The 24,657-nt window shown below is 38.9% G+C and overlaps 1 protein-coding gene across 4 annotated transcripts in view; it reads right to left on the bottom strand.

Moving 5' to 3' along the window:
* RBMS1 (RNA binding motif single stranded interacting protein 1) overlaps positions 1-24,657 on the bottom strand; it is a 177,931-nt gene that overhangs the window by 36,053 nt on the left and 117,221 nt on the right. For all 4 annotated transcript variants that reach the window (XM_061608660.1, XM_061608661.1, XM_061608659.1 and 1 more), the window contains exon 3: positions 1,882-1,940. In XM_061608660.1, coding sequence (XP_061464644.1) covers positions 1,882-1,940 — 59 coding nt within the window. The remainder of the gene's footprint in view (positions 1-1,881; positions 1,941-24,657) is intronic.

Genomic DNA, 24,657 nt, shown 5'->3' with positions numbered 1-24,657 from the left:
AAAATAAAATATAATACAGAACAAAATTACAATGTACCATTTGTAATTCAGTAATATGAGAACACTGGTCAGGGGTCTGATTATTTTTGCAAGGCACTGTACATATATACACACTTTCATATTTCCTTGGGGTAGTCACCTGGTATTGTATCCAGTCATTATATTTCTAATTAATTTTATGAAACAATGCATTTTAGCTTAAAATAGGGCTCTGATTTATAGTATTTCCAATGTGACTCTTAGTGTAAAACAAACTGTATGTTTAACATAATTTTCTCTATACAGAAAATAACATTTGACAGATTTTCTTTCCTAATTTTTCCAAGCATATTCCTATAACATTTTATTGAACATTTAACAAATTTAATTCTTGCAAGGGATTCATATAAGAAAAAAAAGATGTGAAATTGCCTCCCTGATAAACTGAACCATACACAAAAGCCCTACGAAAGTGTAAAATGTACTGAGGATAAAATTGGGTGGTGGAGGAACATGACTATGGCAAAACATTTATTTATCTAAAATGTTTATGCACCACCTCTTACTAAAATAATACCAAGGTGGTGTACAATAAAACAGTTTAGTACAAAAACTCAGAAACAATCCAATATACAAGAAAAATAATATATCACAATTACAGTAACCAAGATTCATTCAATTAGTATCAAAGGCCAGGAAAAGCTTGAATTAATATATTATTTTCACAGCCAGCAGAAGCAAACCATAGTAGATGTCTGGTGTATATCACTGGGTGGGGTGGGCTCATTCCATAGGCTGTGGACCACCATGGAGAAGGCCCTCTCTCCAAGTTGTTGCAAACAGAGGAAATGTTTATGTTACAGTGCAATCCTACACATGTCTATTCAGAAGTTAAGGCCCATTGAGTTCAGTGGGGTATGCTCATAAGTGCAGCCTAATTTATATAAAGTAACTCCCTTCTATTTCCACAAACAACCATCTGACAGTGGATACATTTGAGCATAATGCTTGGCCTCAGCATGAAATTAATGTTGACAAATGTAAGTTTTAGATTAATATCATCTCCTTTGAGATTAAAATCCTCTCCATGTGTCCTGGAAATCTGGCTTCTTACCACCAGCCTCTGAATAAAATGTTTGGGTTCAACTAATGATGGATTTTTAACTTCCTTTGTTCTTGCTTATCAGCTTTGTCCCTGATCATGGAGGGAGTCAATATTAACATTGCTAAGTTGGCGAAAAGATGTTTTCGTGTGCTTAGAAAGTGTTCCTCCTCTTTTGGAAAGAAGGGCTGAAACCTGATATACCAGTGTTTGCCATTATGCTCGACCCACCACTCATTTTGTTAGGAAATGATCTAATCATAATTACACTGAAGGTCACCAAACTAAATTAATGCACCCGGTGCCTCAAAAAGAAGTTTATTATTTTTTCTAGCTATAATTATGTTAGTGAAAATGAAACCCTTTCCCCCTTTTCTCCATTATATTCAAAAAGGAACAGAACACAAACACAATTAGGGGATTGGAACATGCAATTAAGAACTGCTTAACACTAGTTCATTCTAATTAATAAAGCCAATTTACACAATATATAATCTTTTCATATACTTTGTGCCATCAAATGGTCTTTTGTAAAGAGTTCTCATCTTGGCAGGCAAGGGAAAAATATTTGAAACTTCCTTTTCTTCTTTGAAGCAGAGGCTAAATGCCAAACTGTGCCACGCATGTTAAATGTGACTGAAGTCATCTGAAGTTCTGGCACTTGGTTTTAGTGCTGGGTACATTCCAAATCTACTAGGGACAAATGCTCCAATGTAATGCCCTGCTCTTTTTGTTGTTCTTAAAGGAAATTAAAAGTGATTTTAAAACAAAAATGGAAAAAGAATTAACAATGAACATACCTTTGCATTTGTTTGTCGTTTTATCCAAAATAGCTTTCGTGGACACAATTTTCCCATATCTAAATTTTTTTTTTAAGAAAGGAAGAAAGCAGAAGTTATGCTTACAAAATTTCAGTACCAAGAATGAAACCGCAATACTACTATGCAACCTTGCACTTTTAAAAATGCATTTTACTCAATGTTTTAACATTAAAAAAACAAAAAAGAATAAAGGACAGTACTGACTTGTCCAGCAGCCTAATTGTACCCATGGCTGCAGTGACCAGAGTACAGAACAGAGCTTTGCCCTAGAACAGCAATAGTGGCATCCTGTAAGAGACAAATGGTCAGACCTGGTCAGCTCTGCCTACTGTCTATTAAAGAGAAGGTGGGGACCTCTGTGTTATAACTCCTTAAGATCATCTAATACTGCACCAGTGCTTGGTATTCTGAACTAACTGCTCAAGCAGGCCTGTGAACAGAATGTAAGCTGCCAGCAGAAACACCACTGTCCCTATCCGCTTCTTCCCACTCTAAAAAAAGTCAAACCAGGGCAGTAGCAGCAGCAGTCACAGCTGGCTCTCAGTACCAGAGCATGGTCAGAGCTGCTTTGGAAAGCTTAGCACAGGATCCTATATTTTGCTGTCTCTGCACAGTGGAAGTAGAAGAAAAGGATAAGGTTCTTGGAAGTGATACACACTGTAAACATAGTTTTGTACTTAAAATAATTTTGGGTTGTATCCAGTTGTGCCGAATGGCAGCAATACAACTTTGGGTTGTATTCAACTAAATCCTACTTAGAGTAGATCCAGTGAAATTAATGGACTTAAATTAGTCATGTCTTAACTTCAGTAGGCCTACTCTGAGTAGGACTCACATTAAATACCATATCTTATGTTTGCAGGAGTTTTTGATTTGGCAGATGCCGTCACTAAGAGAAGGGAGAAAGCAACTGATTTTCATCAACTTCACCTTGTAGCCTCCTGCATCACATCCCATACTGTTCAGGAGGGTCTCCCAAACTTCAGAGCAGATTTTCAGAAGGCGGAGAGGGCTGCAGGAGGTGGGGTGGGGAAGAGGAATTGGCAAATACTGCCTCTTCCTTCTTTTCATAAGCACAGGCGTATGCTGTCCCAAAAGCTCTCCTTTGTGGATCAGAACAATTGGATTCCATTCTTAAATTTTATCTGTGGAACTCCAAACCATTTCATTTTTGCTTTATTGGTCCCATTTTTCACAACAGATACTTGATCCACACCTTATAGATGGGTATCCACACTGCAGAATACTCTGATCTTACTGCATGTGGTTTACATTCTTTTACATTGTTTCCCACTTATATCCTGCTTTTTACCTTCCATTTTCAGGTAAGACTAAGAACATTTCCTGACTGAAAAAAGGGAGTGCAACTGCTAGATAGTGCATACTCGGGGTAGCCAACATGGCACCCTCTAGATGTTTCAGAGTACAGTTCCCATCAGCCCCAGCCAGCCTGGCCAAAGGTTGGGAATGATAGAAGTGGTCCACAACATTTAGAAGATGTGGCTACCCCTGGTGCAGACAATACTTAGCTAGATGGACTAATGGCCTGGCTTGGTAGAAGGCAAATTCCTTCTTATGTTCCAGACCCAATCAGACTTGGATCTGGGCTTCAATCAGTCTTTAGCTTTATGTGCTCTCAGACAGAGCACATAAATGTTTCATGTGGCTGTGGTATACAAGTTGCACATTAGGTTTCTAGTACACTGTGCTAAGATGCAGTACAACACAGCTTAAACTTCCCTTTTGTTTCCTGATAAATATACTTATCAAGAAACAGGCAGACTAAAAATATGAACTCTATAACAATCCTGCAACACAAAGCTGTGTTTTGAGAGCTATAAGCCAACAAGGCTTTTAAAAACCTATTTTATCTTGTGGCAAAATAATACCCACTTTTAGTCCTCCTCAAGCAATTATTTCCCACGGACAATTTTCCCAGGATAATGAAAATGGAAATGGGACTGCCTTCAAGTCAATTCCGACTTATGGCGATCCTATGACTAGGGTTTTCATGGTAAGCAGTATTCAGAGGGGGTTTACCATTGCCTTCCTCTGAGGCTGAGAGGCAGTGACTGGCCCAAGGTCATTCAGTGAGCTTTATGGCTGTGTGGGGATTCGAACCCTGGTCTCCCAGAAGAAAAAGCACAAGTCACCTTCAAGAGATGTGCAAGTGTGTATGCTGACAGAACACCCCACACAGAGTCAGTTCTTGACCTTGCCCAGTTTGTTGTCTAGAGCCATCAAGACAGGTTTTCTAGCTCCTTTTCAGTCCTATACAGTCTCCCCACCTATTGAAAAGGGTGGCTACTGTGCTCTCTAACCATTCAGATATTAGAAGAGATTAGGCATTAATGCCAGTCTCATCCAACCATTTTACCTTGCCCAAGTGAGAGACTTAATGGGAGAGTGAATGGAATTATAGCTAGGCAAGAATAGGGAGTGTAGTATCATTCTTTGGGACTTTCACATGTTTCCATCTTTTAAAAATTGCTTCAAAGGAGCAGCACAGATTTCTAAGAAGCAACTCTGTGCCCTTGTTAGTGGGAAGCAGAACTGGGAGGCAGAAGGTGCCACGTCAGCAGTTGCTGACTGGCCAACAGCACCCCACATGGACCCAGACTTATGATGTCATGAGCCCACACCCTCATGGGATGCTGCTGTCCAGTCAAAAGCTGTGTGCCTGCACAATGCAGAAGCTGTGTGCCTGCACAATGCTGACCTGTCTGCCCTCTATCACCACTACAAAACACTGGCTAGTAATGCCATGTCACCCATTCCTTTTGGTTGTTTCTCAGTTCTAATGGCAAATTCTTACCTGCCACACCACCTCACTAGCTACCTGTCTTCATTCTCTCTCAGTAGTTTTTAATATATATATATTTTAAATTCCACAAGCCTAAACAATAAATTAAATATACAGATAATAACAGTAAATATTAAGTCACAATAAATCAAGTATGCCCAGCATTTTTTTTACATTTGTTCTCTAAATATTTTAAAACATATTATAGTTTTCTTCTTTCTCTGGTTTGTACATAATGTGTTGATTTTGAAAAGAGCAGAAGATTCATGCATTTTGTTTTCCTACTCATTGACTCTTGGGATTTCCTTCAGTCTCTTTTACCACTAAGTTTCTTTCTGCCATAATCATGTATGATTATGTCTCATCGTCATCTCTTTCTTCAGTTAATTTTTTAAAATAAATTGGAAAGAAAACAGGATCCAAGTACATATCAGATTATTCTACAAACTGTATTCCTAATTACTACACCAATGTTTTTCTTAAAAGACAGTATGTCCCCATCTCAAGGAGATTGCCATCTAAATTTTAGCAGTGGGAGACAACCGAGGCAGGGAAGGAAAGAAAGAGAGAGGCAATGGTAACAGGGGATAAAGGTGTGCAAATAAAATTACCTAAATGTATGCTTCATTTCAGTTGGGGATGGGAACTTAAAGGGTTAAACCAAAGGCTTTCTAGAAGATCAGAAAGCAAATGATATTTAGTGAAAATTTTAGGAAAGCTGTTTTGGAAAAAATGGATTCTTCACCTGTCTTTTCAATTATTCTCATACAGCCAACATTTTCACACCTCTTTTTGCATTTCACAACTCAATTTTACATAGTGTCTATACAACTTTTATGAATTATTTCATATTCTACATCCCTTACAATTAAAAAGGAAGGGAAGGCTGTATGCAAGAACACTTTCTAATGGATGTAACACAACACAACAGCAACATAAGCAACTCTTTCTGCCTACTATATTTCTGCTGTTTTCAAGTCCACATCACTTAAGGTATTTTACTTGAAATTAGATACTTTAATAAGCATAGTGTCTTGGAATGTGTTTATCACACAAGAAATACAAGTCGAACCAGTTTCTCTGGATTAAAAAAAATTATGAATCGGAAGTCTCTGGGAGAGATTCACATCCCTAGCTCTATTCCTTTCACAATGAAAATATCCAGAGCAGGCTGAGAACAACGGATGCAGACTTCAATCACTCATGACCAAATAATCCAGCAGAAAAATTGTGTCCAGTCAGGAGTATGTCAGATGTGGTCAGAATACTATGGATTATCATCCCACTTTTCATTTAAGAAGGTCAAGTTGATAGAGATGTTCTCTCACATTAACCACAACAACCACCCTATGAGGCAAGCAGGCTATGTCACCACAATGTATCCAAGGCCACCCAGTGAGCTTGACAGCTCAGCAAGGATTTAATCTCAGCTTCAAAACCAGAGACTCTAACCACTGCACCATACTAATTAATTGGTTTATCATGCAAAGTACTGCAAGAAACACATACAAAATTCAGGCAACTTTATAAAGAAGCCTCAGCTCTCATTCTTCATTTCTTTGCCAGCAGGAGTATGTGCTAAAATGGCCAGAACTCACCCTATATTTGAGATTTAGTCCAAACAGGAGTAAGCAGCAGCAGTTTACTTCCAGTTTGCAATGTATAACTGACTTGTTTATATAGTTTTCAGTTTATTCTAGTAACTTCCATACTATCTTTTGTAAGCCACTCATTCTCCATTACCTTCACAAATGACAAAGAACTCTCATAACTATGTTCCACTTCAGGAAAGGGCAGAGGAGCTACAATCCTATGCACACTAACTATTAATTTGTACTCTTAATCAAAATTGGCATTAATTGAAAGGGCAATGGAAAAGGGAACTTGGAATTCCCATCACCGAGAAAAAAATGGCTCCCCATATTTCATTCTATAAATCCATGCCACCAATTCTTTCAGTACACAAGTTCCATATAAACTGTTGATTCCGTAGTACTTAAATTTAGTGAATCACTAAATTCAAATGCCAGAATGTAAAGCATCCAGGGTAGATCACCTTATCTGATGGGGATGCCAATATTCTCAGGTGAATTAGCAGCAAATATTACACCATATCTCACATAGGAGGGCAAACATTTGGTTCACACCATCTCATTGATATTCAGGGCCGGCTTCAGGCATGCGGGAGCCCTTGGGCATCAGCTTGCCCTGGCCCCCCGGTGGGTGGGTAGGTGTGCGCATATGCACACGTGTGTGCCCCCACGCACCCCCCACAGCCCCCCTACTACCTGTCTAGTCTTTACCATTGCCCTTAATGAAGATGGTGACCGCAGTTTCCCTAAGGGGAATGAAGCCTCCACCGCCATCTTTGTTGATGGCACACATGCGTGCTACGCGCACACATCTCTGCCATCAACTAAGATGGCGGCAGCGGCTTCAGTACCTTAGGGAAGCTGCAGCCACCATCTTCATTAAGGGCAACGCTAAAAAGTCAGCTGACAGGTAAGTGGGGGCATGGGGGGGCACGGATCGCGGAAGGGGAGCGGAGGGCCCCTCAGGGGCTCCTGTAGCTCCAGGGCCCTCGGCCAGTGCCCAACCTAGCCGCCCTTTAGAACCGTTGATATTATTTAATGTGATAGACACACATTTAATTACCCCAGTGGAACTGATCATGAATCTATTGATTTTTGGTAAGTTTATATGTGCAAGACATTGGAAAGACTCTCAACCTACAATGTCAGAATGGTTACTAAAACATGTTTAGACCTAACTGATATGGATAAATTAACCTAAGAAATACACAGAAAAGTAGGCTTACAACAAGCACACAGTGCAGCAGATAAAGGGATGGACTATATTGTATATTGGAATACACACAGCAGTAATATATATCAGCAAAATTGTGTTACGTTTTTTAAAAACACCTTTAAAAGTAAAAAAAAAGAGCAAGGGAAAAAGTACAGACCGATTAAAATGGGTCAAACTGTGAGAAAGGGAGAGCTTTAAAAGTCTTTAAAGATGATAGTTTATGGATAACTCTGAACAAACGGCATTCCATTGCTAGTGCCAATTCATTATGAAATATGTTTAAAGACAAGGAAGCCATCTTTCTAAAGAGACATAGGTTTGGACAGAGAAAGGGACTGAGCCTATAAGTAAGGAAAAGAGGATGCTGTTCCTCTTTAGGGACAAGGAACATTGGTATAAAACCTTCTGTATTTTGTACCCCCTCCCACACACACACAATATCCCTCTTATCTCATACTCTTGTCAAAAAATGGCTAGCCAGGAGGTGGTGCCAACCCATGTCCAATCACTGTTCACTGAGGAAGGTGCACAGATACATATTTTTTTCAAGTCATTTGGATTAGGATATAATAAATAAATCTCTTTATGCTTTACATTCTGGCGTTTAAATACTTGTTGCTCCAATTTCTTGGTTCTGTGTTGGAAAACTCAGGAATCAGTTTTGCAATCACATTTTAAGGAGCTGGAAAAAGAAGACTGCTTGAATACAGGATTTACCTCACTGTCAGTACTCAAAGTCAAGCTTAGAATGGGGCTGGGGGGGGGGAGAATGAGAATGTCCTTTTGTTTGCAGGCCAGATTTCTCGGTTATTTTTGAATTCTTCCCTGCTTCTCATTCAAGTGACAATGTTGACAGCTGTTCATAGAAACCCTGAACTATCACTGCAGACCGAGGAAAGAAGAAACAAAGGCAGAAGTTCATACTAATTCAAAGTCCTGTCATCTTATTTCATGAAAACGTCAGTGTCAAAGCATTACTCTGTGTGTGTGTTTTCAAAAGGCTCTGTGGTGCTGGAGGGAAAGGATACATGTGCATCCCGCTTTGATAGAGATGTTCACATCACCTGGTGGATGGCAGCATTAGGGAGAAAACAAAGCAGATTCCATTCTGGAGTGTTGTGACATATGCTTGCATGCATCTTTGGGACAAATCTGTTCAAGGTCTTGAAGAGGATTCAATTATTTTCATAAGATGAACTAACTTCATTTTGTACTTTTAAAAACATTTTAAATTATATTTCAGGGACTAGGTAAATCTAACTATATGCTTCATGATTTCACACAAAATTAAAGTTCATCATTACTTTCTGTGAAGTACTTATGATGAATTATACTAGTATGTCAGTCATATAAAGATTAATAATTTACAAGGACAGGCTACTGTAAGGACAGAATATGGAGAAACCGATTGGTTCCCAATCAGAAAGGGTATGAAGATATGCAGACAATACCACACTACTAGCAGAAACCAGTAATGATTTGAAATGAATGCTGTTGAAAGTTAAAGGGGAAAGCACAAAAGCAGGACTACAGCTGAACGTCAAGAAGACTAAAGCAATGACAACAGAAGATTTATGTAACTTTAAAGTTGACAATGAGGACATTGAACTTGTCAAGGATTATCAGTACCTTGGCACAGTCATTAACCAAAATGGAGACAATAGTCAAGAACTTAGAAAAAGGCTAGGACTGGGATGGCAGCTATGAGAGAACTAGAAAAGGTCCTCCAATGCAAAGATGTGTCACTGAACACTAAAGTCAGGATCATTCAGACCATGGTATTCCTGATCTCTATGTATGGATGTGAAAGTTGGTCAGTGAAAAAAGCAGAAAACAGAAAAATCAACTCATTTGATATGTGGTGTTGGAGGAGAGCTTTGCACATACCATGGAATGCAAAAAAGACAAATAATTGGGTGTTAGAACAAATTAAACCAGAACTATCATTAGAAGCTAAAATGATGAAATTGAGGTTATCATACTTTGGACATACAATGAGAAGACATAATTCACCAGAAAAGACAATAATGGTGGGAAAAACAGAAGGGAGTAGAAAAAGAGGAAGACCAAACAAGAGATGGATTGACTCCATAAAGGACCAAAGACCTGAACTTACAAGGGTGGTTTATAACAGATGCTTTTGGAGGTAGCCGATTCATAGGGTCGCCTGAAGTTGTAATCAACTTGAAGGCACATAACAACAACAATTTACAAGAGGGAGTTCTCTTACACAGAGTCACCCAATGGCTATGTCTGCACATCATGATAAGTCATAGACCATGCCTTACTGTGCACAAGCCAGCTGTATCCACTTTGGTCCTCCCTATGAGCTCGAAGTGGAAACAAACCTAGATCAGTAAGCCAAGAACAAACTTTGGCTTACCAATCATGGTTTATCACTTATTGTGACGTGAGAATGTGGCCAATGCCTTTTGCTAGCTCTTTCATAACAGTCCGCATTGCTGCCAGAACTTATTTTGCTGGCACATCTCTGGACCCAGCTCATGCCATTTAAACTGCCTTGTGTATGCAAAGCTTGCTATGGAAGAATTTAGCCGCACAATAATTTCTGCATAGGAAATCAAGGCTATACGAACAAGAGGAAAGGGGAAAAATGTTTCAGAAGTCAGGAAATGTTTATTTCCTCCTGTTTGAGAAGATTGGGTACACATCTGTGTATTCCAAAATCCAAATGCAAGTGCAGGAACTCTCATATTCTGTTAGCCTTGAACTGGTATTTTTGGTCAAAGTTAAATTTAGTTGTTTTAATATGGGGAGTGCATTTTGGTATACTAAGAGAATAAGGAATTAAGAGAATTATAGCTGTGTCATCTCTAGGACATTTTGGATAAACACACCAAAGAGCATTTCCTAATTGTGGATATAAGATCTGTTTCAAGTTTAGAGAGAGGAAAGCAACAGTTTTTGATATAGGAAAAAAAGTTTCAATGTGAAAGTTTCCAGCACATAGAAGACACAATCTGGCAAGATACATCAAAGCATAGTTGAACTATTTTAAGAATAACATATTCTGTGAAAACACATGATTCAGTGTATGGATATGACACCACACTCTGGTCACTGGGTTGGATCCAAAGAACTATGAGTGGAAGTAAAATAGTCACTGGCTCTGTTTGCAACACTTTCAACAGATCACACTGCGGGAGGGACTGCATCTCAGTGGCACAGCACACTCTTTGCTTGTGGAATATCCCAGGTTTAAGCCTCAGCATTTACAGTTAAAAGGTTCAAGTGGCAGGTGATGGGAAAGACCTCTGCCTAACCCTACGATGCCACTGCCAGCTAGAATAGAAAACACTGGGCTTGATGGGATAAGGTAGTTTGCCAACGTTCTTGTTATAGGTAAGTTCTATATCATTTTCAATCTCGGATCATCACAGTTAAGGATGGACAGACCAGCCTATTTCTGTTCTGTCAGTTCTGCTTGTGTTCAATCAAAGGTCCATTCTGTACCTTTTTTGTGGATGTTTTTTAAAAAAGCAAATCAAATTAGTATTTAAATTGCATGCATTTTGTATACATTCCAATAGTTTTCCTACAATATTTATTTTTAGAACAAAAACTATGGGGTGTGTCAACTAAGTCCGACTCAGAGTAGACCCACTGAAATTAATGACCGTAAATTAATCATGTCAATTAACGTCAATGGATTTACCCTGAGTAGGACTAGCACTGAATACCACCCAGTATCACAAAATTCAAAGAAGTGTATAATATGACTGATAGCTACATTCTGATCTGCACATAAGTCCAGGACTGATGAATTAGGTCAGTTCACTCCAAAATGTGGGGCAATGAATTTCTCCTCCATCCCTATTCATACCTGCATTTAGTCCCACTTTTCTTACACAACACTCTAGTGCAGCTTCCCCAACCTGGTGCCCTCCAGATGTTCTGGGCATGCTGGTTGACTGATGGGAGTTGTAGTCTAAAACATCTAGAGGGTACTAAGTTGGGGCCAAAACCAGGAAGTATTCCAAAATCTCTCCAACTAGGTCAAAGAGGAGTGAACTAGGTAAAACAAGCAACCAGAGTTCTACACTACTGCTTAAACTATTCTACTGAGGTGTCTAGAGTGCAGTCTTTTAAGATTGTGAGTGTAGCATGTCCAGTCAGCCACCTGACAATCTTCTACCATTTGAGATGGATGCAGATCCCTTTCATTCTTCTTATTTTTTGGGGGGGGGAGGGTCCATTAGCAGATATGCCATTTATGTTTTTAATTTAGATGGTTACAGGATTGACTTTACATACTGAAGCTGCAAGAATAAGGTTGCAATCCTAACCTCACTTATCTGGGAGTAAGCCCTCATGAATTCAATAGGACTTACTTCCAAGTAGACACAGTTAGGACTTTGTTGTAAGTTTTCCAGGAAATCTTGTTCAAAGGACTCCATATAAGGCCAATACTGTAGCCCAATTACACTCTTGAACAGAGAGAGAGAGAAATTCTGACAAGAGTAACACTATTATTTAATGAAGGTTCTCCGTTCTGCAGAATATTTTAAGGCAAATATTAAAAGATGCCAATATTTGTGGGGTTTTAATAAATGTATTTTAATAATTAGTTTATGCAATTTGAATTTATTTTCTACTAGTAATTACTATGCATGTGATTTAGAAAATGATCAATAATTGTTCTATTCTTCTAACAAGAAGAACTGAAAATTTACAGAATCTGAGTGCCTCTCCATAAACACACTCTTGGAGCTGAATCACTCAGTCACTATTTCTCATTCTCAAAAAGCCACCAAAACAGTTTTTAGCCAAATCTTTTCTCCAAATGCCAGTGAACGAAAGAAAGATAAATACAAGGGTTTAAAATGCACATTATTTTTATTTAGTTGACACCAAGAACCATTCCCCATCCTCAAAGTCTTGAGTCTGTTTCAGAAGTGTTGACTAAGTATCAGGGCTGTGGAGTCGGAGTCATAAGCAATTTTGGGTGGTGTCGGAGTCGGTAGAAATGTACTGACTCCGGCTTCAAAATAAAATTAATATTTTAATATTAATATTAATTTATTAATATTAATACATTAATATACATTTGCCATTTATGAAGGAGACAGAGTCGGAGTCAGACAGTAGAAAAATAGAGGAGTTAAAGTCAGAGTCGGACAGTAGAAAAACAGGAGTCGGAGTCAAAGGTTTGACATACTGACTCCACAGCCCTGCTAAGTATGAATTAGCTCTATGAAAAACACTAAATGGCATAGAGAGATATAAATCAAGCATTTTATAAAATGTAGGCAGCAATTTAGAGTTGTATTCAATGTAGCACTAAGTCAGGGTCCTATAAGTGCAAAGATTACCGTTAGAGCAATGGGACATCCCTCCCCTCTCCTTTCCCCCCACATTCCCTATATCTGTTCTAGGGGTTCCCCTAACTCTCCAGAGCAGATTTGGGGAGGAAAGGGGGAAGTCCCATTGCACTAGCAGTAATCCTTGTACTGTCAGGATGAGTCAGCAGAATACTGCCCACCATACATGGTTGTTGTAAGGGGGGGAATGCTCTACCTGAATCTTTTTACATGTTATATTTGCATACAATACATTCTTGTGATTATTTAGTGCTAGGCTAATACTGAAGATGGTAAGCTATTTACAGTGGTGGCTGCTGATGCCCATGGTAGCAAGCAAGGCAACTATCAGCAGGGGGAGATAAGGGTCGTCAGAGCCAGAGGTCACAATAAGAAGTGCATACTTGACACAAACACACACACAGAATTTAAGTGGTGGTGTGAGGGGAGAAAGAGGACGGCTAGGGGCTGGGAGGGAGAAGAAATTGAGAGGCTAAGGGGTGGTGGTGGGGAAGAGCTCTTCTGTGCTGCACTACAAGAAAGGAAGCCCTTTTCACCCAATGAAGCACAAAATCCAACCAATCTTATCATAGTTGCCTGCCCCTGCTTTAAACCAAAGCAACACAATCAGTCATCTGCTTCCCACCCAGTCAAGTGGTGTGTTGGCTAAGCTCCTCTCCCTTGGAAATACAGCAGTAGCAGCAATGTGATTAGTTCAAAGGATCCTGAATGAATTCTGATTGGTCCAGGAACACCCATGAGAATAGAATGGGATGGGGGTATTTTGAAAGGCTTGCAACAGATTGGTTGTGGGTGGAGATTTGGAACAAACAATTTTATGCAAATTGCAGCAAATAACTGTGTCCTGGTTGGCTAGACAATCAGTGAGTGTTGTTACCCTGTCTGAACTGTTTTGTTTTCTCACTCTCTCTTTCTGGAGCAATACAGACTCAAAGCAGGAAGGCAGACAGAGTGAATGGTTACAATGGAGAAAAGTACAGAGTGAGCTCAAGCTCTGGGGGGATCTGGAGCTGGGGAACTGGCAGCTAATGGTATGTTGCTGCCCCCTTTCCCTTAATGGACCAGCAACCTCTGGCTATTTATTGAATTACAATGGGCTCAATCCAATTAAAATGAGTACTCCGACATCCCATTTACTTCAACTGTGAAATTTAAATGTGTGTCTAAGTATCTCCCGTGGAACCAAGAAGGCTTCAGTGTGACTAACTTTGCAAAATGCCCAGTATGGTTTTCATTATGGACTACATTATTTAAATAACACATTATTCCTATTTATTAACAGTGAAAGGAAACAGTTTCAGAACTACAATTTTAGTTTTGTTCTGTGCTCTAGAAGTAGAGCAGAGAAGCCAGGAGCAATTAATGTATGAAAGAAAATTAAGAAGCCTATTTGAACATGCTAATACATATTTATAAATGATAAAACGATGCATGTTCCATATATGCATTGTCACTGAGAAGAAATACCACTGCCTTAACTCTTACAGTGAGTGGAAAGGGGTCTACTATAATTGACTAGTTGTACCTATTTGCCTTATTTTTAGTACTTGCATGATTATCTGGATTTATTCTAATTGGTATCCTGTTCAGGAATTGCACTCACAAGAAACAGCAGGTAAGAAATGTTTTAAATAAAGAACATAATGTTCCACGTTAAAGCCTCAGGAAGGGTGGGGCTCCACAAGGGAGGCATTGGTAGAGTGAATGTCAATGAGCAATATAATCCTGTCCGCTTATGGTAGAAAGTCATCATACTGGCATGACAAATCTGGGTTACCATACCAATTCCTGCCAAATACCAATGTGGGTAAGTACTATGAAAAAGCTATCAGTTGCATCTAATTCAAATCATGGGCTTGATAAAAACTGTGGAGAAAAATCAAGAAACAAAAACAGCATATAATAGAAAAACACATTAAGGGTAGTCTAATCAGGTGTGAATCATGTAAAAAAAGTTTCCTCTGAAGAGATGGAGAGTTAAGGAAAATACCCTACTCAGCAATATACACTTTTTAATATAAAGCGCATAATATATATGCTCTAAGCACAACTGTGGGTCCACACACCAAATCTCAGTATGTATCACCTGTACCCTGAACTTGATTTTGTGTATCTATTTAAGCCTTGCTGCAGATGTTGTTGGACTCCAACTCCCATCAACTCTAGCCAGCACTGGTAATGGTTAGGAATTACAGTTGTTGTCCAGCAATAACTGGAGGGCCACAGGTACTCCACCTATGCCTTACTGGAAAGGCCATGTATTGCTGTCATGTATACACATGGTTACAGAAATTACTTTTTTTGGTATATAAAGTGAGGCCACAAGGTTAAACAAAGCAAACAATTACCATGCTTCATAGTACTGACCAGAGCACAAATGAAAACAAAATCCAATATTCAAGCCTGGATGTCATCCTTTTCTGACCAAGAGTCTCTAGTAATGAATTGGAATAGCAAGATTAATAGTATAGACCAGCCTTTCCCAACTAGTGGGCCACCAGATGTTGTTGGACCACAACTCCCATCAGCCTCAGCCAGCATTGCCAATGGTCAGGAAAGATGGGAATTGTGCTCCAACATAATCTGGTGGCCCACTAGTTGGGAAAGGCTGGTATAGACAAATATATCTAAAAAGAGCCAATTTCACTGAGTAGTAATTGTGAAGCACTAATGTGACGTTCATACAAGCAAAATTCATAGCTTGCTTATTGTAATTTAGCAAAAGGAGAGCATAGCAATTACTTATTTCAAACTTTGATTACTTTGGCATGATGTTGAGGAATGTTCCTTATTGCCTATCCATGATTAGGAGCATCCCACAGGATCGGAAGTATAACATGCTATGTCCTTCCACATCCCACAAAGATTTCTCTCCCTTCTATGACTTGTTTTCACCTGGTGTAGTATTTACATCAGCATTAGTTTAACAAGAACATTAGCAGCTAGCAAGAATATCCTCATGACTAGATTTTGAAACCAAGATTGTAAATGAGTATGTAAACGTGGTTGTAAGAAAATCTGGTTAGCGTTACCAAAATTAGCAAGAGTTTTAACTATGGCTAGGTGTTATGTGTGAACCCAGCACTATTCCTTAACCATGGATGCTCACCAGTTGCCGACCAAGCTACAAAAGCATGAGGCAAGGGCAACTAGAAAACAACCCAAACAAGTCATGGGTTATTTGCTCATCTGTGGGGCAAGTCATGCTTAACTCATGGTTTGTTAAACAAAGCACGACTGAGTATTATCTGTGAACCAGATCTCTCTGGGAGGGCTTACCATTTGAAGGACATGCCATCAGTGCCAGGCATCAGGGGTAGTCAAAGTGGTGTCCTCCAGATGTTGTGCACTACAATTCCCATAATCTCTGATCATTGGCCATGCCAGCAGCATCCCATGTGGGCATGCTTATTTTAGTTTTCAAAATCTATACTTTTACTAGGCCAACCAAAGTAACACAAAAGAGTGTGAGCTTTCAAGTTATCCAGAACTCTTCATCTATTTTAGCTGGCCTATTAAAGGTATTGCCTGATATGGATTTTGCATTTTTCTTAAGGGCCAGTCCACCTACCTTTCCTTTCCCCCCTTTTAGTTTTGCTTTCTAATTGCAAGTCAAACAAACAAGCTAAATCTGATCTTCCTCAAATTAGGGAAGTGAAAAATGTTCCAATTAAATAATTTCTAGAAAAGCTCCAACGCTGGGCTGAAGTTAAAACTGTTTCATTAGAGAAACAACTATAAGCGATAACAGAAAAACATTGAAGTTTCATTTTCAGAGTATTAATTTAACAAAAAATTTGAAAGATTTGCGACTGAGATTTTTTAAAAAGGTTAATATGTAACTTGAAGCACAGTCCTGTGTTTACTCCAAAGTAAGTCCCATTGAACTTACTTCCTGTCAGTATGTATAGGATCACTAAAGTTTCAAATCTTTTAGTGTATAGGATCACTAAAGTTTCAAATACCTTCAAGTGTATCAGTTTACCATTTTTTACAGTTAAATTTCACTGACAATATATAACAAGGACATTGAACTTGTCAAGGATTATCAATACCTTGGCACAGTCATTAACCAAAATGGAGACAAGAGTCAAGAAATCAGAAGAAGGCTAGGACCGGGGAGGGCAGTTATGAGGGAACTAGAAAAGGTCCTCAAATGCAAAGATATATCACTGAACGCTAAAGTCAGGATCATTCAGACCATGGTATTCCCTATTTCTGTGTATGGATGTGAAAGTTGGACAGTGAAAAAAGTGTGTAAGAGAAAAATCAACTCATTTGAAATGTGGTGTTGGACAGCTTTGCACATACCATGGACTGTTAAAAAGACAAATAATTAGGTGTTAGAACAAATTAAACCAGAACTATCATTAGAAGCTAAAATGATGAAACTGAGGTTATCATACTTTGGACACATAATGAGAAGACACGATTCACTAGAAAAGGCAATAATGCTGGGAACAACAGAAGGGAGGAGAAAAAGAGGAAGACTGAACAAGAAGAGATGGATTGATTCCATAAAGGAAGCCACAGACCTGAACTTGCAAGATCTGAACAGGGTGGTTTATAACAGATGCTATTGGAAGTTGCTGATTCATAGGGTCTCCATAAGTCATAATCGACTTGAAGACATATAACAACAACATAACAATTGAAGAAATCAATTTAAGAGCCAAAGTCAAACAAAGTATTGACAATGCAGGATTCTAGCCTCAAAATATTAAGTATGCATAAAAGGAGGAGCACAAGGAAATTCAAACCAATGCCAAAACCAATTTAAAGCAGAATGCCAGTTGTGGTGGGGACAAAAGCCTGAAGCTTTGATCTAGAGTACCACATGTGCAGCTCCATGCATACATAGCAGGGCTTTTGACCTTTCTTCTTTTCTTTGCAGTAGCAGACCCCATGCTCTGCAGTATGCTGGTCTTAAAAGTAGTTGTTGGTAGGGAGAATATAGGAAGTTGCCTTATACGCAATCAGACCATTGGTCCATCTAGCTCAGTATTATCTACTACACTGACTGGCAGCAGCTCTCTCAGGTTTCAGGCAGGGGACATTTCCAGCACTATGTGGAGATGCCACGGTCCATCTGCATGCAAAGTAGTTGGTCTACCACTGAACTACAGTTCTTCCCCAAACTCTGGCAGCGCCTCTGTAAACATGAGGAGTTGGAGCTAGCCTAAAAGAAAAAAATGGAACCATAGGGTACAAACAGAAGAGCCTGAATACACCTAAGCTGCAATCTTTATTAGGAAAAAATCATTTATCTCTTTTAATAAAGTATTATTAGAATCCCTGATTAATTTATTCCTCATCACAAGGTAGTAAAAATTACAAAACAAATTACCAGGAATAGACAAGATAACCTCCAATTACAAAAATCTAATAACATGAATGTCAGGTATGGGGAGCCTGTGCACCTCCAAATATTGTTGGACTCCAACTCACATCAGCATGGCCAACCATCAAGGATGATCGGAATTGTAGACCAACAACCCTGATATATGGAGTGCACAACCCTGCCACCAGGGTCATTTCCAACCTTCACTGTACTGGACTGTACTGATGTGGAAGTGAGAATGTGATTTACAATAGAAGACGGGAATCAAATATGGTGCAAAACTCCATTTAAATTTATATCAGCCCAGACTAGAGAAACAGGTCTTAAAATTCTGCGCAAGTGGTATCTAACATATTAGCTGAAACAACAAACAAGCTTAATGGATGAGCCCAGTTAGGAGCAGCACCACATTACTGGGAAGATGCCAAAGTAATTTCAGTTGAAAGAACAAGAGGTCTCTTCTATTTTGAATCTCACTGACCAGTATAATTACTCAACCAAGTCTTCAAAGCAAGTACTTCAGTATTAGTTGCAACACTGAGTAAGACTATATTTAAATACATTAATTAAGATCAAAACAGGATCCATATAAACCAGGAAAAATTTACACCACAAAGGAGTTCACTTCTTGGGCTATTTAAATAAAAGAGATCAGCATTTTTCTCCTGTTGCTGGAAAGAGTTGTTATCTGGTTAGAGAAAAGCTGTATTATATTTGATGAGGAGGAGGAAGATTAAATTGAAGTCACTAGAGACATTTAATCAGAATGATAAATTTAAAAACACTGGAATAATTTAAAGAAATCCTCCTTCTAAAGCCTGAATCAATGGTTAGGTTTCTGAAATAGTTAATGTTGAAAGACCACAAAACAGTGCAGTCTTCTCTCCACAATGTTTAGTATTTCTGAACATTACGGGTAGCCAACATGATGCCTTCCAGATTGGCCCACATCTCCCGTGATCCCTGGCCACCTGAGTGGAGTTGCAATCCAACAACATATGGAAGGCACCATGTTGGCTATCCCTGCTGTACAGGTATACAGTAGGGCCCCACTCATACGGCGGGTTATGTTCCAGATCCCCACTTAAAAGAGAAACCCACCGAAAAGCCGAACTCCATCAATAAAATGGTGCCTGACGCCCAAAAAACGCCATAAAAGCAGAACAAGTGCCATATGAGTGGGGCCTTACTCTAATTGAAAGCCACCGTATTAGCGGAATGCCGAAAAGCGGGCCACTGAAGAGCAGGGCCCTACTGTATATTTTTAAAAAATAAAATGATGTGTACGTGAATTACTTAAGAGCTGTAGCTCATTGGCAGACCACATGCTTTGCAAGCAGAAGGTCCTAGGTTCAATCCCTAGCATCACCAGATAGAGTTGTGAAAGACTCCTGTCTCAGATGCTGGATACCTGCTGCCAGTCAGTGTAAATAATACTGAGCTAGATGGATCTAGTTGCATAAGATAGCTAGATTCATTCTGTATAAGGCAGCTTCCTATGATCCTAAAACACAGGATCATGCACATTTTACACATTTCCCTTTGGTGTTCAGAAATCTATACAGAGAGATCTTTAGAATTATTGTTCGATAGTGCATTAAGAAAATTTGCTCCTACACAGAGAGGACCATCTTTCCAATTCCCAGATCACAGAAGATGATAAGTGCACACAAATCTGCTAATCAGGTGAAGTACCCTCATTTCTAACTAGTATCTTCCATTACTATCCAGAAAGCATGTGTGTATGCATGTGTGGGGAATGGTGGGCTGCAGTGGCAAATCAATCTCTTCAGAGCCCTTCAGTAATCCCAGATCAATTAAGGAGAAGCAGATTAATAGGTCCGCCATCCTGTCCATCAGTGGCTGTTGTTTGGAAGGAGAAGACAAACAAGATTAATTCCCTGCCACCTCATTCTCTACTGACATGTCCTACTTTTAAGGACAGCCAGTGAGGGATATGGAGCAGAGAGAGTAAGTTGTTTAAGCAAGTATCTGTACTAGTGGTGGTGAACAATGCATTTCTGCACAGAACACAACACTGAACACTTTGTTCCCCAAGTTCCTCTGATGGAATCAAGATCTTGTTAGTTCAGAGGTGAGTGTTCCATGAAGCAGTCAATGCCATACCACCACTGGCACAAAATTAGGAGGCTTAATTGTGAGACTACTACATCACTTAGGTAAGAACAGTAGTAAGATCAGCAATGGTGACAATTATGATCAGGGTTGCTGACTCAAGCATAACTAGCAACATTTTAGCCCAAATGGAATTCACACGCTCTAACCCTCTACACAAAGCACTCAGCCCTGATCTGAAGGGGCAATCTCTTCTTAATGGGACTCAGAAGAATGGAAATAATTTAGAAAGCGGAGGAAACTATCAGTCAGGCCGTCTGTGCTCTTCTTGCCAATTAAGCACTTAGATTTTGCTACAATTTCTTTCCTCGTATGTTCATCTGAGAATCAGTGGTGCCAAGAAAAACTGCCATTACATTTGGCATGCATTTTTAAAACTGCTTTGCTAGTGCTTCACACTCATGGAAAGGTTCTGTCAAACATTCAAATATTTGTTTTAATCTTATTTATTTTAACCTTTTATAACCCACTTTTCCAGCTTTTATGAGTGGCCAAAATTAGCTCGCAACTAAAATATTTGAAAAAAATCACCACCACCACCAGATAAGCAACAATGCAGCATGCCAAGCATTCCAAAGAATAAATGGAAAAACAAAGCATGGGGCCAAACATCAACAGGTGCTGATACAAACCAGTTTTCAGGTGACATTTCAACACCACCAGAGTAGGAACCAAACAGTACTGAAGGGCAGGGTTCCAGCCATTCAATCAACCATGCCTTCTTTCAGGATACTCCATTTCATTTCTTCTCTCCTACAGGTGTTCTGTTTTGTCACCTCTCTAACAGTTATTATTAAATCATTAAAAGGCTCCTGTAACTCTGAAATACCCACCTACAGAGGAAGTGTGTGCTACTCTGTCTGAGTTGCTGCTTTGGCCATCCTTTGTTTCTACCAGTCTCTGTCAGGGGCAGGTATTTCTGCTGCTTCTCTGCACCGGCATGCTTTATCCTTTCGCTACCAGAGATGCAGCAGAATCACCAACTTTCAGAGAAGGTGACTCACTGTCTCTGCATGAGTTACTACAAGAATGACTCAATCAGGAAGCATGCCCAAATCGATGACTCATGTAGAAACACAGCGATTTGCAATGATAATAGCAGGACCAGTAAATCTGACATAGTATACTGACTTACCTGGGAGTAAGCCCTGCTCAACTTAATAAAATTAATTTCTGAAATGTACAACACTGTACTGTTAGGAATTACTATCTAAGAACAATGCATGCATGATGATATTGGAAGCAAATGAAGAAACCTAAGGTTATTAATTTAGTTATGCCTGCAGAAGTGAAGACATTGTGTAGTTAAATGAATTGTCTCAATGATGTAGAAATACTTGCAATTTGTTGTGGTGCTACCTAAATATACAGAAATAGGCTAGTAATACCGTAGAAAAGCTGACTGCTAGATTGCAACAGCTGCTATAAATATACAGCTATCAAATTAACTACTTCATGGATTTTGCTAAAACTACCTGCCTACAAAAACTGTTTTGTTTTTTTGGTGCTAAAGTGTTTAGCTAAAGCTGAATGCACGTTTCTGAAGTTCAACACGGTTATAAAAGCATAATTTTAAATGATTTACAGTTTCTTAAGTTACTGTACTACAAAGCCAGTCTTTACAATATAGCAATCCATTATTCCATCCATCCTGGAACAGCACAGTGATCTGCAGTGGAAATTATATCACTAATTTTATTATCTTAAAAACAGCTGCTTTTCTAATTGCAATCCAGTTTAATGTCTGTGTGTGGCAGCAATAACAGCAATGTTACAATAAGAGGAAGAACTTAAGTGAAGCTTTGTTTTCAATATTTTATTATATAGGTTTGTCAGGATTTTAAAAGCAAACAAACCAAATTGATTTTGAATATGCTCAAAAGAAGACTGATTTAAAACCAGACTATCACTTAACGATCTAAAAGATAAATGTGAAAAGTTTTATCATGCAATATCTCAAACCAATGAACCTCTGGCCTAGACATGTGTAAGTTAGTTCAAGAGTGGGAAAACTATGGATCTCCAGATATTGTTGGACTCCAATTCCCCTCAACCTCAACCAGCATGGCCAATTGTCAGAGATGACAGGACTTGGAGTCCAACAACTTCTGGAGGGCTTCAAGTTCCCCATCCTTGCTCTAAGATACCAACTATAGAGTGGATGGTGGGCAGCCCAGAAAAGCGCATCATCACAAAAAAGTACCATGCATAAATATTCTAGCCTTCAGTCAAAGTATAATGGGTTCTTAGGTTCCGAATCTAGTTGGGCTTGTATAGACATTCACCTCAGCCATCTTTTGTTTTAGTGAGATGCTCAAATCCCGGCAATATTTTTGTACATCAAGAGTTTATATGATAATATGAAAATGCAAAGCACTGGCTGTATGAAAGTATCTGTACGAAAAGTCCAATTCAACACAATCCACAAATCACTCTGCATTCTCAGCATTCACCTCCAAAACAGCAGGAAGAGGACTTGGCTCTCCTAAAGCACACCAACACTGGTACATTTGTGTTCCAGAGTTCTGTCCCCCACTTTCAGTGAGAGTTCCACTAATGCCATCTGAAAACATCTGCTCTCCCAAGCAAGTATTTGACATACACTATAAAGAAGTCTGTTCCAATCTGGCAGGGGAAAGCATAAGCAATACCTCAGTTAGAAAGACCAGATGAATAGAGGTGAAAAATAAAAGATATCCAAAGAGGAAACATACTGGCAATGAGAAATGAGTCTCCCCAACAAAAGCAAGTTTCCACATTAATCTGTTAAAAAAAAAACACCCAGTGACCAAAGCAGTAAAAAACAAAACAAAACAACATGCCTGAGGCAGTACACAAATTGCAAAAATTATCTGTATTGCTACAAATAAGGAGACACAAGCACATTTCTGTAGTTAAGATAAGACCTCTCTTAAGCAACTTTGTAGAATAATATAATCATCAAAATAAAAACATGTCTATCACTGCCAGAAGCACCATGCCAAAAACTGAGTTGAATGCAGTGCATGAAGCATTGAGGCACAGAAACAAAGGGACACGGAAGTGTAAGATCCACACAAATTAGGAATGGTGTAGAATATTCGCAAAATCAGATTTGGTATCGAATTCTGGGGAAATCCACAAGTTTGTCTCATTGTCGAAAAGGCTCCCATTCGCGGTTGTTAGCGACAATGTAATTGTAAAAAAAGAATCCTGTGAGAATTACGTAATTATTTATGTTATGTTGGTCGCAATAACTTATGTTAGTCGCAATAATTAGCGGAACACAATTTATAGCGAATAGGAACTGGCTGCCCATTTGACTAACTGAAAAATGGAATGGAATCAGATCGCGAACCCCATCCCTAACACAAATATAGAAAAAGTTCCTTCTGAATCCAAGCTGGTTATTTCATGATTAGCTGTTTATTTCTATTAGATTATTATTTAAATTTATATCCTGCACCTCCCCCAGAAAGAGCCCAGACCAGCAAACAAAACTGGAAACATCTTAAAAACATTTTAAAAACAAATCTTTAAAAAATCTTTTAAAAAATCCTAAAAACAATTCCAAAACAGAGGCAAAGTTGGATAAGGTCTCTACTTAAAAGGCCTGTTGAGAGAAGAAGGTGGTTACAGAATCCAGTGGTGTAATGGTTTTGCAGATGGGGAAATAAGAACTTATCCTCATGTAGCACATTACTAAAATTATGGGTAAGTACACATAGAGTTGTGTGAAACTGGCCTTAGCAGGTGAACTATCAAGATTAGAAAGCATTGTTAATGCAAGCCAACATTCAACACTGAGCATCTCGAAACGCCAAACATTTTCTAACTTCCCATACTCAAACAGAGCAGTAGTGAGAGTCTTTGAATCAAAGCAGGAAATTTTCTTTAGAAGCCAGTTTTGTAGCTGTACTGCTTTCCCACCTTAGAAACCAAAGCTGCAATCCTAACCTCATTTATCTGGGAGTTAAGCCCCACTGAATTCAATAGGATTTATTTCTTAGCAGGCATAGTTAGGATTGTATCGTAAGCAGCTTATTGTGACATGAGTTTTCATAGGCAATAACTCTTGCCATAATACACCAGTCAGTCTCCATGGAGCCACACCACTTTTTGTTTTCTAAGCATCATTAAAAATGGTAACCTTTCAGACTGCCATGCAATAATAATATAAGACAAGAAAACGTGTTCCTCTACATATAGCACTGAAAAGGGAATATGAGTAGTCAGCAGAGTTTAGTATTCAGTTTAAGCAATAAAATATATAAGCATTTCTTACAGCACTGAAAAGGTTTTGCTCAATGGGAGCGCAAACTTAAATATGTATTTAATGTACAACC

Source organism: Rhineura floridana, chromosome 2 (genome assembly GCF_030035675.1).
Source record: "Rhineura floridana isolate rRhiFlo1 chromosome 2, rRhiFlo1.hap2, whole genome shotgun sequence".
Classification (NCBI taxonomy): domain Eukaryota; kingdom Metazoa; phylum Chordata; class Lepidosauria; order Squamata; family Rhineuridae; genus Rhineura; species Rhineura floridana.
This window is presented reverse-complemented; position numbering and strand designations above follow the sequence as displayed.